Genomic DNA, 14,937 nt, shown 5'->3' with positions numbered 1-14,937 from the left:
AGGAGTGGAGGCCTCATAGGTGGCGACTGCCAAATGGGACACATTGTGGCCCGTGCCAAATTTAATGCACGCCAATCTAATCTCATCTACCCCGCCTCCACACTACTGTATTTGAACCTCAACCACTACAGGCGCCATTTCACGCGATTTCCGTTATTGCTTTCATGTAGTTACTTCTTTGGTTGGATAGTATATCACAATCTAGCTTTTACAGCTATAGAATTTCCTGCCCCAGATCGCGCCTCATTTTCCTTCTTCCACGCTTCAATCCTTCTCTGGTGACCCCCGTCGAACAACTCCCTCCAGCCCTTCCCAAACTTGGGAAGTCTCCTTCCAGGCTGCCCCGGCGCAGGTTCACCGGCAAGCTGCCTCACAGTCTCGAAATATTCCTCGAAGTTAGGGTACAGCGCGGTAAAGGGAACGCCGTCGCCCTTGACTGCGATGCGGTCCGTCTCCCACTTCTCCTGCTCTGCGATTGACGGGAGCTCTACGCGGCCAGCAAAATATCGGGCTGCAAGCACAGCTTGCCACTCAAAAGCTTTAAATGTAAAGCCAGCAGCAATCTATAGAGTTGAATGAAAATTAGTCGTTTGTTCTTTTGAATATGCAGGGAGATTAGATTTCGGGGGGTACTACTCACAGCGCCAACGAATGCGAGGGTGGGATCCTGTCGCTGAAAAATATGTAGGTAGAGACCTGGCAGGCGATTATTTATGACCGGGAAGTCAGGAAGAAAAGGCAGGGTCCACGAGTAACCCGTGCCAAAGATAATATTGTCGACATTGTCAATGTGCGACCCGTCTTCGAAAAAGATGGTCCTGCGCCCCCCTGTGCTTTCGATCCTTTTGATAGCTGACCGCGTCTTGATGTCGGTATGGTCGAAAGCAGACTTGCCGAAATAAGGATGCCATTTTCCTCGCACGACAGCATTTACCGGGTGCTGGGCAACTCCAATGAGGTCTCGGGCAATGTCCATCCCGGAGACTGATGCGCCAATCACAACAACATTCTACTTCGGCTTTAGTATATAGACATGCCAAAACAAAGCTCAACGATGTTTTCTTGTCAGTCAAACGTACCTTTTGTCGATATTTCTCCGCTCCCCTGTATCCCTTACTATGCTCCACCGACCCCGGATATGCACTGGCGAATTCTTCTAACCCGTCAATATAGGGAACATGCGGAACCGTATAATGTCCACTCGCCACCACCACCGCATCAAACTCCTCCGCCCACCAGTAATCACGCTCCGACCCCGCCTTTCTCAGCGTCAGCTTCCAACTTCCATTGACCTTCTCAACCCTCTCCACAGTCACTCCGCATTCCACAAAATCCTTGTACCCTTTTCTATCCAGCAGTCCTTCGATATACTCTTGAACCACTGTGTGATGGCGGAAAGGGGTACTGGGGCCGTGCCGTTGGATCGACCGTGACGTCTGTTTCACGGGGATGGGCTCTTGTGAGAACTCCATCGTATGATAGTCGATATTTGTCTCGAGCAGCGGATACACGGATGTTTCATCATGGCGGTACTGGGTTGAGCGCGGAACATATGTTGGGAGAGAGGAAGGTATATCATGTGGTTTGTCTGCGGTGCGACTGGCGAGTGTTTTGAAATCGGGGAGCTGAGGGGATCTGTGGGCCGGGTCTTGGACCCTGAAATAAGAAGGTTAGCATTTCCAAATCCATTATGCTGTTGTGGTATAGGATTATAAAATCTATAAAGATCTATAACCAAAAAGAGGGCGTGCAGTGAGTCTCAGTTGCCTACATACCAACATCCACCGACCTTCTCCCGACGCTCAAAGACGCGAATGACGTCAAACGCCTGTTCCTGCGCTAATGCGTCTACAGCGATAGCACCGGCAGGGCCCGCGCCAATAACAGCTACCCTTTTGATTCCAGGCATAATGTCTTGGTTCTGAGATAACGGAGAATATAAAATACCGAAGGACAAGAAAATAGAAAAGATTTTGATATAAAATCTCCAAAACCGCCAAAAGCCGTCGATTTTATTTAGCAGACGGAAAACTTATGGGCCATCATTAAGGCCGTCGGGGTTTGGATTTTAGTGTTAGATGTGGGGCAAGACTCGAAGTGCGTAATGGAGTGGGTGTAAGGCGTGATTATGAGCTTTCTTATCGCATACAAGAACAAACCGCACAATAGAGTAATTTGAATTGCCGTTAATTGACACTGAATACATGGGGTGCATGTGGGCTGGGAGTTTATTCTGTATCGCCCATTAGGAGGCGCTTTATCTTCGTTGGGGCATGGAATACCTTGCATCCTTGCTGCCATGTGGAAGTACGTACGCAGTTAGTTATAGGATTGTGTGATCAGGATATTGAAGGTTGATAGATATCTTACCCCACTCCCTTTCCGTGTTTGAGTTCTTGTCTTTTTCTTGTCTCCCTGACTTACTGTATACGCCCCTTCAACCTGTGTAATTATGGTCGCCACTCCAGATTCCGCAGACTTGAAGTCCTCAGTAATCATAGACTCTCCAGGCACTGCATCAGCTTCAATTCGGGACTTGGAGAAGTCTTCAGGTATTACGGAATCTACGAGCGGCCCCCCATCAATCCAGGCTGCCAGCGACAATGTAGACACAGCAGCTTCATTGCACGCTCGATCGAGGTCAGACTATTCTCAAGAAATCGGAAATCCGCAGGCCTGGCTAACTTCCCTACAGAGTTGATCTCTCCGTCCTCCCACTTCTATTTCTTGGTTTATTCGTCTTCCAGCTTGACCGTATGAATCTCGCCAGCGCTCTCACAGCCGGCCTCAAAGCCGACATTAAAATCACCCAAGCCGACGTCAATCTCGGGAACCAGATGATGTTTCTTGGTATTGTAGTCCTTGAAATTCCCTCGAACATGCTGCTCCAACGGGTTAGTTACGCTCCAATCCTATCAAGGTCCGATCAAAAACGGAACAGCATACTCATGGGTTCTAGATCGGGCCTCGAATATACATCAGTATCCAAGTTGTTATCTTTGGTTTGATAGCGACTCTACAGATATTTGTACGCGACAGAACTGGGTTTCTTATCATAAGGAGCTTCCTGGGGTTGGCCGAAGCTGGATACATACCAGGTGCCATATACACCCTCTCTACCTGGTACCGACATAAAGAATTGGCCACGCGAGTAGCAATATTTTTCTTCGGCATGTTCGGAGGGAATGCATTGAGCCCCCTACTCGCGTCTGGTATTTTGAAGCTCGGAGGTACACATGGACGGCCGGGTTGGCAGTGGATTTTTCTCCGTATGTTGTATTCTCCTCCAGGACTAATGGACCCATATCCATATATTGTACTGACTCCGAACATAGTTGAGGGTATCTTCACTATTACCGTTGGCCTCCTCATGGGATTACTTCTCCCTGGTTCACCCGAACGTCCCCGTCCTCTCTTTTTCGAGGGCCTTGTGCGCATCTCAGAGTCCGATGGCGCGCTCCTTCAAGAACGAATCGCAGCCGATCTTCCAAACAAGTCTTACGAGCCCCAGCATATACGTATCACACCAGCTAAAGTCTGGAAAACATTATCACACTGGCGCCGCTGGCCGCATCTTGTGTCTACGAGTCTTGTATTCTCGACATGGAGCTCGCTAACAACTTACACTCCAACAATTATCATGTATGCCAACTCTCATTCTTCTCTCTAGTTGCAAAAATCACCATAATTTGCTGACTTATTCTAGGTCACTGGGTTTTGACCGCACCAGCGCCAACGCACTTGCTTGCATTGGGCCCGTCATCGCCCTTGGAATTGTTTTTCTCTTCGCGCGTCTAAGTGATTACACGAACCGACGCGGTCTCATGGTCATGATCGCCATAAGCTGCTATATTACCACTTTAGTAGTAGCTCGTGCGACACAGCCACACGTGGGAAAATGGAGTCGTTGGGGACTATGGACAGCTGTGAACGCGTTTGCAGTCGGGTATCACCCAGTGCAGAATACGTGGTTGCAGCTGAACTGCCACGATCCAGCGGAGAGGAGTATCAGTATTGCGTAAGTTTAAAAATCCGCTGTATATTATGGGGGCAGTTGTCAGAGATTCGCAGCGCGAACCGAAGGCTAATTTGATTTTACAGGCTCTGGGTGATGTCTGCCATCTCAGGCTTGATGTATGGAACACAGTACTTTCAGGAAAAGGACCTGCCCCTATACTCGCGTGGATTGGAGATTATGATTGGTGTCTCAGTAGCTGGACTTGTGCTAGCTGGTGTTCAGGTTTGGATTTATACGGCATATAATAGAAAGACAATGGAGTTAAAAGAGCGGGGTTTGATTGTTGAAGGGAAAAGGTATAATTATATAGCATAAGCTCTTAGGCCTGTCACTAATTTAGATGAATTAAATTAAATAAAAAATTATGGGCTATTTATACAAGAAAGTACATATTATATTGAATTACTGGAAAAGGTTGGAAAATACACCTCGGATTAATAACTAATGGACTTATGAGTAACCATCGACTATATTATTGTATTTACTTTGGGGGCCCATTGCATCCATCGATCCAGTACTGGCATCCATCAAGTCTAGGCATCCGTCGAGCATAGCACCCCACCGCCATGCATACTCCTTCCGGGAAAATACAAAGCCCGATGCGCCTGTGCACTTTTGAAAATCGAGCTGAGAATCACGATGTCAACATGTAAGGAGACTCAACTCATCCACAACCAAGGCATATTGCCATGAGTTATAGCCATTTTCACGATGATGTCCATCCGAGCCGAGATGCGGGAGCTGCTCGACACCTGGTCAGACTGGGCCACTCCCGCGGACAATCGCATACAGTCTTGTTTAAATAACATCTGGGCTAGTTTCTTATTCATTCTTTGTTTTCTACTAGCTGTGGTTGTCAAGGGCTACCTGATTTCTGCCTACTTGTTGAGTTTTATCTGGCCCTGGTCGTCTCGCAACAGGAAGACAAATGGGCTCCAGCAGTTTGCTTTCCGGGCGGGGAATACCATTTCAGTCGTTCCGCATCAGGAACAGAACCAGGACATTACTAGAAAAAGCGAAAATATCTTGTTCCATCGCATTCCGTTCGAGATCCGTCGCCAAATTCTGATGCAGGCCTTTGGCGATCAGACGGTCCATATGGACCTTCAGTTCCGGTACCCACTTGAGCTCGCCGACGAGTGTTTGTTTTATGACTATCATGCCAGGATTGAAGGCACTTCCATGAACCCAGTTAGAGAAATAACTAAAGGGGAAAAGAAGGATTGGAGATGGTTTAGCTGCGTCTGCCACAGGTTTCCTCCTTATGCAACCCATTTGCCACTTGGAAGGAGACGTACCTATCTGGGGAGTCCCTTTTTCAATCCTGAAGGAAAGTTGTCTTAAGGGGTCAGGGACATGTAAAACATGGCCAGGGCAGTGGCCAGGTAAATGCCAGATTGGTATTACGGGTTGGCTGTTGTCTTGCAAACAGGCGTGAGTAGACCTCCGAGCCCATGGCCTGGAGACAGCCGGGTCGTCCATATCCCGTTTGGCCTAGTAACTAATTGCATATGATTTAGTTATCTTGAAGGTATAGATATCCTCTACAGAACTAATACCATCCATATCGCATCGCCGGTCCTCATGCGGAGCATCCAGGATGTTGTTTCTCGGCAGAGGCTGGAAGACATCACATCACTTGAATTAGTTTGGGAGCCGAAAATATTACCACTTGAGCTTGGGTTCACCAGCAGCAACAATTCTCAACACAAATCTCCAACCAGGCCAATATTCCCGTGTCTGCAATTTTTGCGCATTTCCTTTGAAGAGTTAGTAAGCGGTGAAGAAGACTGCTCGCTCGGAATAGTTTGGCCCTATGAGGACCAGAAAATCCTCGGTCATAGACTGCATCACCACTTTCTACCTAAAGTGGATACGCTCCTGGAGAAAATTGCGCCACCTACCACAGATGTCACTCTAACGTGCCCGCAGTGGGATTGGTATGTGGCGATTGACTGCTTCCTGATGGAGAAACAGGGAAAGGAGGAGACAAGAATGCATCGCGCAGATGTTGAGGGACTGAAATGTTGGAGAAACACGCCAGGGAGAATTGAGGATGTATCCGATGGAGTATTAGATTCGGGAGTTGAAGGGAGGAGGAAAGGGTTTTGGATTCACATATGCATCTATGATGTGGAACTGGATAAATGCCGTAACTACAGCTACGACCAGGATCGACACGACCTGTATAATCTCGGCCCAGAACGATATCGCTTCCGCGAAGAAACGGTCATAGATACGAATTCCTTCGTTTATCATTCGGACTACTAAACGAGGTACGATGGGGGTAATATGATAAAGTAATCCTCAGTGGACCTTTGATAAATCTGGTGTGCCGTCTTGTGCAGCATATAAATCGGCGAAAAGGGGGCGTTGTGGGCTAACACTTTTAGGACAGGGCTAAGAAGCTACCACGATGGTAGCTCGTTGTCAACGCAGAAGGCTAGACTTTAGCCTCCTGTCTAACCATGGGAAACAACAAACTTACATAGCTTGATGGCTCAGTTTAAGGTTAACAGTTTCGGAGAATAGTATGGGAAAAGTGGTGAGCATAGACACACGTGATTAATGATTTCAGCGCCTGGTGTGGGTTTAGAAAAGCGTAAATTGACAAAATTCAAAACTCGAAATTGTTATTTAATGTGGTAATACACGCCTGATGATTGGCTCGGTGCACGTGCAACTCCGATATATCTCAAGATTTGTTGATGACTTGAGATTTCCGATTCCCACCCGTCCCTGCGATATCCGCCGACTAGCCGTGCCCAACCCGATTGGCCCAACAGGAGCTCCCCGCTTGATTACACCCTGAGCCCACACTGAGCCCCCACCCTCGGCCAGGAACGGCGGGGTGCTTGTTATAAGCCTTGACGACCCGCCTCAACAGATGTGAGAGTCACATCACAACCAACAACAACAACAACAACGACGATGCCGCCCACCATGCCTCGTGTCCGCATACCTTTGAGATTGTCTCATGGAAGCAGAGCTGTGATCCCATCTGCGAAGCCACAATGGGTTGCTCAGAGAGCTTACGGCACTGTCGTTGACGGCCCAGTCGCCCAGTCGAGTCAAGCTTCCACGTTTGAAAAGGCGCTCACGGCGACGGCTCCCAGGCACAACTGGACAAAGCAGGAGATCAAAGAGATCTACGACACGCCTCTCATGAAGCTTGCCCACGCTGCTGTATGTCCCTCATACACCCCCCGCCCCCCAAACCGCACAACAGCTACTGACCCCCACTACAGGGCGCCGTCCACCAAAAATTCCACGACCCAGCCGAAATCCAGATGTGCACGCTGATCAACATCAAGACCGGCGGCTGCAGTGAGGACTGCTCCTACTGCGCGCAATCCTCGCGCCACAATACCGGCCTCGAGGCCTCGAAAATGATCCAAGTCGGGACGGTGCTCGCCGCTGCCCGCGTCGCCAAGGAGAACGGAAGCACACGCTTCTGTATGGGTGCTGCGTGGAGAGACATGCGCGGGCGCAAAACAAACCTACGCAATATTAAGGAGATGGTCAAGGGCGTCAAGGACCTGGGAATGGAGAGCTGTGTCACCCTCGGCATGATCGATCTGGCGCAGGCCAAGGAGCTGAAGGAGGCTGGGCTGACAGCGTACAACCACAATGTCGATACGTCGCGCGAGTTCTACCCGAGTGTTATCTCTACTCGCACGTACGACGAGAGACTCCAGACTATCGCGAATGCCAACGAGGCTGGCTTGAGCGTGTGCACTGGCGGTATTCTGGGACTGGGTGAGGAGGCAAAGGATCATGTCGGATTACTCTTTACCGTCGCGACGATGCCGACTCACCCCGAGTCGTTCCCAGTCAACACCCTCGTACCAATCAAGGGTACGCCGCTGGGCGACCGCGAGCAGTCCCCCTTCGACGTCACGCTGCGCACCATCGCTGCAGCGCGCCTGATCATGCCAAAGACCATCATCCGTCTTGCGGCCGGCCGTACGATTCTGAGCGAGGAGCAGCAGGTTCTGTGTTTCATGGCTGGAGCGAATGCGGTGTTCACCGGTGAGAAGATGTTGACGACCGCGTGTAACGGGTGGGAGGAAGATAACAAGATCTTTGCGAAGTGGGGCTTGAGGCCGATGCAGAGCTTCCAGGCTGGGAAGGAGGAGGGCGCGTCGGCACCGATGAGGGAGGGGGCGGAGAAGAAGAAGAGCCAGGTTGAGTTGGGGAGGTGATGTGAGGTGGGAATGAGGAATGGGGGGTTGGTTTAGCATCTTGAGATTACTCGATGCTGCGTACATATTAGATTATCTAGAAATTAGACATCTGATTTGAAATTTATCATTGGCGGGCATGTCTCTCTATCATAAGTCGTATACACATAAATCACTGAACTGAAGCACCAACACATCTCGTCATGCAACCAACATATCCTCCCAACAGACTTCGGCCATATCCCAAGCCTTCTTCAACATCCTACCAACTCCAGCTCGTACCACAACCGGCTGGCCGTCATGTGCAGTGGTGCCTTGCCTTGTTATTAACATAACATTAATAACAGAGTAAGACTTCAGAGCGCTTGAGGCATCCAAAGACAGCTCATCGGCCACAAAACAGTAAGCGCTCGAGAGAACAACAAACTCGTGCTCATCCGAGAGTTTTTGCTGGTAGGATGCTGGTAGTAAAATGGTCCCCAGCCATTCTTCCTCGGTGTCAAGGTCCGCCGAACGTACTGTGGTGATTCCGAATCGGGTTGAAAGCTTCCCATGGGCCTTCGATAAAGACTTTGGCTTCGGAGTTCCACTTCTATCATCCAGTGTGAGTCCAAAGCTTGCTACCCGGGTATGAAGCTGTAGGTGATACATAGGGACTAGGGCGCCATCCTTCTTGATATCAACGGTCTCGCCATACTCGGATTGTAAAGCTCGCTTCCAAGGATCGTGCAAGGCAGGGAGGCCGTTCCAGTCTAGATAGTTACAGTATTTAACTGGCCCGCTCCAGCCTGCCCACGACCAGCTAGGATATATCAGTGCGTTGGTTTCCTCATAGATCGGAACCCTTGGAAGCTCTTGCTGTGGCTGCCATAGGAGAGAGTGGACAAGCATTTCCTCTGACCACATTCTCATATAAAAACCGGGCCGTACTTCATGTTATAAAAGTTGAGAATACCTTGAAACCCACTTAGCCGGTCGCGTGGGTAGGTCATGCCCCTTAGAGTATACTCATTGACCATATTGAAGTAAAAATGATGAGCTATGCTAAGTGAATATGTAATCTCAGTGGTTACAGTTGGTGCTTCTTCTCCGCGGCTAGGGACGATAGTCTGATCCGACGCGCTTCTGTATATATCAGGCCTGAGCTTGTTCATATCCTCATCCCAGCAAACGTGGCCGCATTGAAAGTACACGCTGTCTTTATTAAAGATTAGATTTCTTCGAGAGAGAGTGTACTCTTGATATGTCCAACATCGGCTATTCCATACTGATGCATTAAGATCATCTTCACGCCCTAGATTGAGAGACAGTAAAGTCAATTCGTCTGAGTATGTTGCTGTATGCTGCGTAATATCCCTCGGGGGTCCGTTAAGACCTGTGAGCCCAGCATTGGCATCGCTAATGCACACTATTCATAGCTAAGTAAAACACCAGCTCCCCATCATTTCCGGCGGCTAACGATGATAATACTTGTGCCGTTATCCAATTAAGGAAATTTTCCATCTCCAATGCAGCAATGAAGTACTTCGAGTTGCGGTACAGCACCTAAATGTAGAACCCTACGCTTATCAGGCTTGTCAATGATGGGCGACGGTTTCTTGGCCATGAGAATGGGTTCTTTCGCCCCAGCAAATTTTGCAGAGGTTGAGATGGCCGTTTTTGCATGGGATCAAAAGCACCGTGGCTTAACTGAAATAGGGGCGTTTTTCTGGCTGCTTGTGGTGTCAATGGAGGAGATAGGCTGTTGTAGTATTGACAACGCCTATCTGCCTTTAATAGTCTTAGATCAATTAAATAGTTTTATTTCTTACATTGCATCTATCTAGTAAAGCTCATTCTTCCTTATAAGCAGTGCTTGCCATTTCCTCCCACTGTCTTTGTAGTTGGTACCATGCATCCTCGACAACCTTAAGATATTTTAGTCAAGTATACCCTATAATACAAATTTTGGTCCGAGAAGTTTAGTGGAGGTGAATAAACCATCCTAAACCGATTCTTCTGTCAAGCTGGCCTCCTTTTTAGCAGTCTCACCAGATTGCTCGGCTGCACGAGCTTTGAGGCTGCGCCATTCCACAAGGACACTCCCAAAGATGGTGACACTGCAGGTAGCAACCACGATATAGAACACACTAACTATTGAGTCGTTGTAGTCCGAAATAAGCCTCTCTAGATTGTCGCCGGTAGCAAGACTCTTGATATCAGTGGCACCGCCATCCAGAACCGTTTTCGCGCTGATGCCCGGGATGTTGGCCAACTTCGAGATAAGCCGGCTGAGGAAAATGTTTTGGGCGACAGGTAGGAATATGGCGGGGCCAAGAAAGCGCATGAACGTGACAACAGCGGTTCCGGTTGCGATGTCGGATCTGTCAAGAACCGTCTGCACAACGTTCATCGGCTGTTGAACCCCAAAGCCGAGACCAATACCGTACAGGACTTGGTATCCAATCCTTGTCGTGGCCTGTGCTTGGTGTGAATGTCGTGAAGAGACCAGCCCCGATGGTGGTAATGATCGAGCTGAGAATGAAGAATGGAGTATAGTAACCGAGTTTGGCGACCAAGAACCCAGAGAAAAGAGAGCCCACAACAGTCGAGAGTATCATTGGGAGTAGCATAATCCCAGAGTTGAGAGCTGTTGCACCTTTGATAGCCTGGAAATAGATGGGAAGATAATACATCACGACCATCATGCCAGCGCCGTTGAAAAAGCTGCACCACATCGAAGCGCCAATGCTCCGTTGCCTGACAAGACGTGGGGGGACCATTGCACTCTCATCTTTCCAAATCTGGACGCTGATAAAGGCGAAGCAGAGGATGCCGCAAAGAATGAGAAGGACTATGATGCGAGCGTTTTTCCAGGAGTACTGTGCTCCACCCCATTGAAGGGCCAGTATTAGGCAAACAACCCCTGGTAGGAATATGAGATTGCCAATAGGGTCAAGCTGTTTCAGCCGCCCAATCCATCCGGTCGCCTGCTCATCAAGCTTCTGGTTGGGGAGGTGTAAAATGAGGATGGCGACAATGATTGTAACGGCGCCAATCGGCAAGTTCAAGTAAAAGCACCATCTCCATGTGACTTTGTCTGTAAAAGTGCCTCCGACTAGAGGACCGATGACAGATCCCAGAGCAAAGATCGCGCCGAAGAACCCTTGGAATATTGGCCGATGCTGCAGGGGGATGGTGTGGAACATGATCACCATCAAGCCTGAAAACATCCCCGAAGTGCCAGTTCCTGCAATAGCGCGGCCAACAATGAATGCATTTGAGTTTGGCGCCGCACCACAGACCGCCGAGCCAATCTCAAAGAGTATAATGCCGATGAGAAAGACTGGTTTAGCCGGGTAAAATTTGTATATTCTTCCCATGAGCAGCTGGAAGCTGCATGTGGTAAGCAAATATGCGCTGCCATACCATCCGATGTCATCCAGAGAGTGAAACTCGTCAGTGATTCGAGGGATTGCGGTTGATATAATGTTTTGATCCTGCATCTATGGTTAGCCATCTCGCCAAATGAAAAGATCTTTTCGTGGGAAAGGAAATAATTACCAAGGTGACCAAAAAAATAGACAGAAGAAGCGCTGTCATAATAAGAATGCGCTTATGAATGCTTGGATATTCTATAATTTCCTCCTTCTTTGCCTCTGGTAAAGGGGCGTCTTCAGTCGGTTTCTCATCGTCACGTGGGGTGGTGTGTTGAGACATTGTTGGAAGCACAAGGCAAGCTTGTCAAAGCGAATAAAGAATTAACTGCCATCTTAATATCACGTTTGTGGCACCATTATATATAGGTAAAATATTCAGCGGTGCTCGGGGTTGTCGGGGTCGATTTTCCAAGGCGAGGGCGACGGAGCTCGCTCCATAAGTGAGACTGATGTCGCTTCTCGGTGCTCAAAAATGATTTTCCTTCTCCGGGCCCCGAGAACGACGACCACAATAAACTCCGTCACCAACAATCCTTCGTACAACACCGGAAATAATTAAATCCAGCAATGCCTCAGACTTCAGAAGGACGACTCAGACCGGGTGAAGACCTAAAGAAATTCTCCTGCTTGACGTGCCGACAGCGCAAGGTCAGGTGTGATCGGCACAACCCATGTTCTCACTGTGTAAAGGCAGCAACGCAATGCAGCTTTATTGCCCCCGTGCGCGGCAAGCGGAAGTTGACAAAACCGCCCAAGGAGGGGCTTCACAGTAAATTAAAACGATACGAGGAGATGTTAAAAGCGTACGGAGCAAACATAGAGCAATCCGACTACGAGAATTTGTCAGACGCGGACGTGGCATCGGAGCCTGATGTTGAGATGACCGAAGCCGAAGGAGCCAAGTCTCATAAAGAGGGCCCTGACGAACCTTTTACGTTTGACAAATCCAAGTCAAGGCTTGTAAGTAAGAATGGCTCGTCGAGGTATTTTGATAAGTGCGTCTGTTCTTATCCTGAAGCCATGCACACACATTACTGACCTTTGCCAGTGAAATATGGTCCAACATAGGAGACGAGGTAATCCTGACTCCATCTTACACTCTAAAGGACGTTTTACTTATTATTGATAGTTCCACCATCCCGATGAAGCAGGGTTCGTTGAGTGCGTTGGCGAAATGACTGTTCGGATATCGGACGTCTTTGTCGATACAGCTGACGAGAATGGTCTTTTGCTGGGCACCTACTCAAAAATCGACAATATCACAAGCCTCCACCTTTCTTCTCATATACTGAAAAGGGTCTTCGATATTTTTGTCGATAGAGTGGATCCCTTGGTGAAACTCTTGCATCTCCCTACATTTTGGACCACCCTCACAAATGCGGTTGAGAACCCACATGACGTGTTGAAAAGCGTCGAAGCACTCATTTTCGGATTCTATCTCATGACAATCTCCTCTTTGGATGAAGATGAATGCCGCTCACTTTTTGGAGAGGACAAATCGATCGTTTTTACACGATATAGAATCGCAGCTCGCCAGACGTTGATGAACGCGGGATTTCTCAAAACAACTAGCCTAGTGACCCTGCAAGCATTTATGATGTTCCTTGTAAGTTTCGCTGCTCGGAGTTGATTTTAGGTTTTGGCTAACCGACATAGATGGGCATGAAAGGATGTTACCAGAGTGATACGATGTTCATCCTATCAGGAGTTGCCGTCCGGCTTGCCCGGCGCATGGGCCTTCACCGCGACGGGACATCCCTTAATCTCTCTCCATTCGACACAGAAATCCGAAGGCGTCTTTGGTGGATGATTGTCTTCATCGACTGTCGCACATCTGATTTCTCAGGCACGAGGCCGTCTATGGATCTTTTTCTCAGTGACACCAAGAAACCTCTCAATGTCGAAGATGAAGACCTCACGCCCGACATGGTCGAGCCACCGCCAGAACGGACCGGTATCACATCCATTGTGCTTTCTTTGATAAGATTTGATATTATTGATTTCTTGCGCAAAGTCAAATCGCAGCATTCGTACGATGTTGGGTGGGAGAATCTTACCGGCCAGGCCGTCACACCCGCTGAGAGGGACAACCTGATCAAGCAGGTCGAGGGCATCTTAGAGACAAAATATCTTCGCTATTTTGATCCATCGAATCCTCTCCATTATTTCTCATCGGTTCTTGCTAGGTCAGCAATATGCAAGATGAACCTATACGCCTACAACCCCCGCCAATTCGCCAACTGCGGCGCCAAAGTCCCACAAAGAGCACGAGACATAATATTCACCAACGGAATGAAACTCCTCGAATACGGCAACCTATTACACAGAGATCCGAATCTGCGGAAATTTTCAACACAAACAAGCTCGGGTTATATATGGGACACGCTGCTCTACGTGCTCATCGAAGCGCGCAACCGCAAGATAGGGCCAGATGTCGATCGTGCGTGGAAGCTGATAGGCGAAGCTTTCGAAAATTATCCACTCATTTTTGCTCAGGCCACAGAGGCGCTGTATGCTGCGCTGGGTAACTGGACTCTGCAAGTATGGGACGACTGCGTCGCGGCGAGGAATGCGGAGGGGATTCCGGAACCACTGACGCCGTATTATATTGAAGCGCTTCGTCGCTGTCGAACACCTGCATCGAAGCCAGACGCCATAAAAAACCTCGAGGGAGCAATGGGGAGCTCTGTTGGAAATGACAAACCCCAATCTCAAAGGCATGATGGCAACTATAGCGCTGGTTTCGAGCCTATTGAGTCGTATGATTTCTCAAGTATTTTGTCTTTTGATTTGGAACCAAACGAATGGGCGCAATGGGAGCGTTTGCTGTCTGCACAGGGAATGTAGCTGAGGATGCCACTACGAAAGACTTGAATGTGGTTCTGTCAATGGTTTTTGCATTAATACAGGAAGGCTAGCCCTGTGGCAGACATACTATATGAAGACAGACCATCGTACCTACTAAATCTCTTACATTTCGAGCAGAGATTATCCGACGCCTGGTAGAAGCGATCAGATGTGCAATCCTCGACATAATTAAGGCAGGCAATAAAAATGCCTGCCCAGAGTCGCCTCTGTGGTATCTCATAAAGTCGCACAGTCTCGAAGCTGGGCGATGTCTTTCCTCGTTGGATCCCCCAACTCCGTCATGGGCGCCTAGCCCACAATGAATAAAGAGAGCCGTTAACAGGCATTCGATATGGGTTCAAGACCGGCCCGTGGTATATAGTACATGCCCGTAATCAACCAACCTACCCTCAACCGAAATGTTTCGTTGAATCGTGACTTGTGCCGCTCTCGCTCTATTTCCTCTGTA

General features: G+C 48.8%; 7 protein-coding genes across 7 annotated transcripts; 4 read left to right on the top strand and 3 right to left on the bottom strand.

The window, feature by feature from the left end:
- Window positions 1-194: 194 nt before the first annotated feature.
- VE01_08937 (uncharacterized protein) lies at window positions 195-1,909 on the bottom strand (the record flags this gene model as incomplete). The annotated part of the gene is made up of 4 exons (XM_018278355.1): window positions 195-563; window positions 641-1,009; window positions 1,080-1,656; window positions 1,776-1,909. 4 exons carry the CDS (start codon window positions 1,907-1,909, stop codon window positions 195-197), a joined length of 1,449 nt encoding a protein of 482 aa, XP_018126619.1.
- A 452-nt stretch (window positions 1,910-2,361) lies between these two features.
- On the top strand, window positions 2,362-4,320 carry VE01_08936 (uncharacterized protein; the record flags this gene model as incomplete). Its single annotated transcript, XM_018278354.2, has 7 exons — window positions 2,362-2,640; window positions 2,696-2,894; window positions 2,960-3,269; window positions 3,336-3,642; window positions 3,707-4,018; window positions 4,102-4,240; window positions 4,315-4,320. Exons 1-7 carry the CDS (start codon window positions 2,453-2,455, stop codon window positions 4,318-4,320), a joined length of 1,461 nt encoding a protein of 486 aa, XP_018126620.1. The 5' UTR covers window positions 2,362-2,452.
- Window positions 4,321-4,729: 409 nt separating this feature from the next.
- VE01_08935 (uncharacterized protein) lies at window positions 4,730-6,289 on the top strand (the record flags this gene model as incomplete). The annotated part of the gene is made up of 2 exons (XM_018278353.1): window positions 4,730-5,209; window positions 5,951-6,289. 2 exons carry the CDS (start codon window positions 4,730-4,732, stop codon window positions 6,287-6,289), a joined length of 819 nt encoding a protein of 272 aa, XP_018126617.1.
- A 556-nt stretch (window positions 6,290-6,845) lies between these two features.
- Window positions 6,846-8,341, top strand: BIO2 (biotin synthase). The gene is made up of 2 exons (XM_018278352.2): window positions 6,846-7,204; window positions 7,267-8,341. Exons 1-2 carry the CDS (start codon window positions 6,950-6,952, stop codon window positions 8,221-8,223), a joined length of 1,212 nt encoding a protein of 403 aa, XP_018126618.2. The 5' UTR covers window positions 6,846-6,949; the 3' UTR covers window positions 8,224-8,341.
- VE01_08933 (uncharacterized protein) lies at window positions 8,337-9,205 on the bottom strand. The gene has a single exon (XM_018278351.2). The coding sequence runs from the start codon at window positions 9,112-9,114 to the stop codon at window positions 8,404-8,406; it is 711 nt and encodes a 236-aa protein (XP_018126615.2). The 5' UTR covers window positions 9,115-9,205; the 3' UTR covers window positions 8,337-8,403.
- Window positions 9,206-10,186: 981 nt separating this feature from the next.
- On the bottom strand, window positions 10,187-11,901 carry VE01_08932 (uncharacterized protein; the record flags this gene model as incomplete). Its single annotated transcript, XM_018278350.1, has 3 exons — window positions 10,187-10,579; window positions 10,632-11,681; window positions 11,746-11,901. The coding sequence occupies 3 exons, from the start codon at window positions 11,899-11,901 to the stop codon at window positions 10,187-10,189; spliced, it is 1,599 nt and encodes a 532-aa protein (XP_018126616.1).
- Window positions 11,902-12,165: 264 nt separating this feature from the next.
- Window positions 12,166-14,876, top strand: VE01_08931 (uncharacterized protein). The gene is made up of 4 exons (XM_018278349.2): window positions 12,166-12,616; window positions 12,670-12,697; window positions 12,751-13,227; window positions 13,278-14,876. The coding sequence occupies exons 1-4, from the start codon at window positions 12,189-12,191 to the stop codon at window positions 14,466-14,468; spliced, it is 2,124 nt and encodes a 707-aa protein (XP_018126613.1). The 5' UTR covers window positions 12,166-12,188; the 3' UTR covers window positions 14,469-14,876.
- The last annotated feature ends 61 nt before the right edge of the window (window positions 14,877-14,937 follow it).

The sequence above is a fragment of the Pseudogymnoascus verrucosus genome, assembly GCF_001662655.1.
Source record: "Pseudogymnoascus verrucosus strain UAMH 10579 unplaced genomic scaffold scaffold_55, whole genome shotgun sequence".
NCBI lineage: Eukaryota > Fungi > Ascomycota > Leotiomycetes > Thelebolales > Thelebolaceae > Pseudogymnoascus > Pseudogymnoascus verrucosus.
Note: the sequence above shows the minus strand (reverse complement) of the source record. Positions and strands in the feature narration are given on the sequence as shown.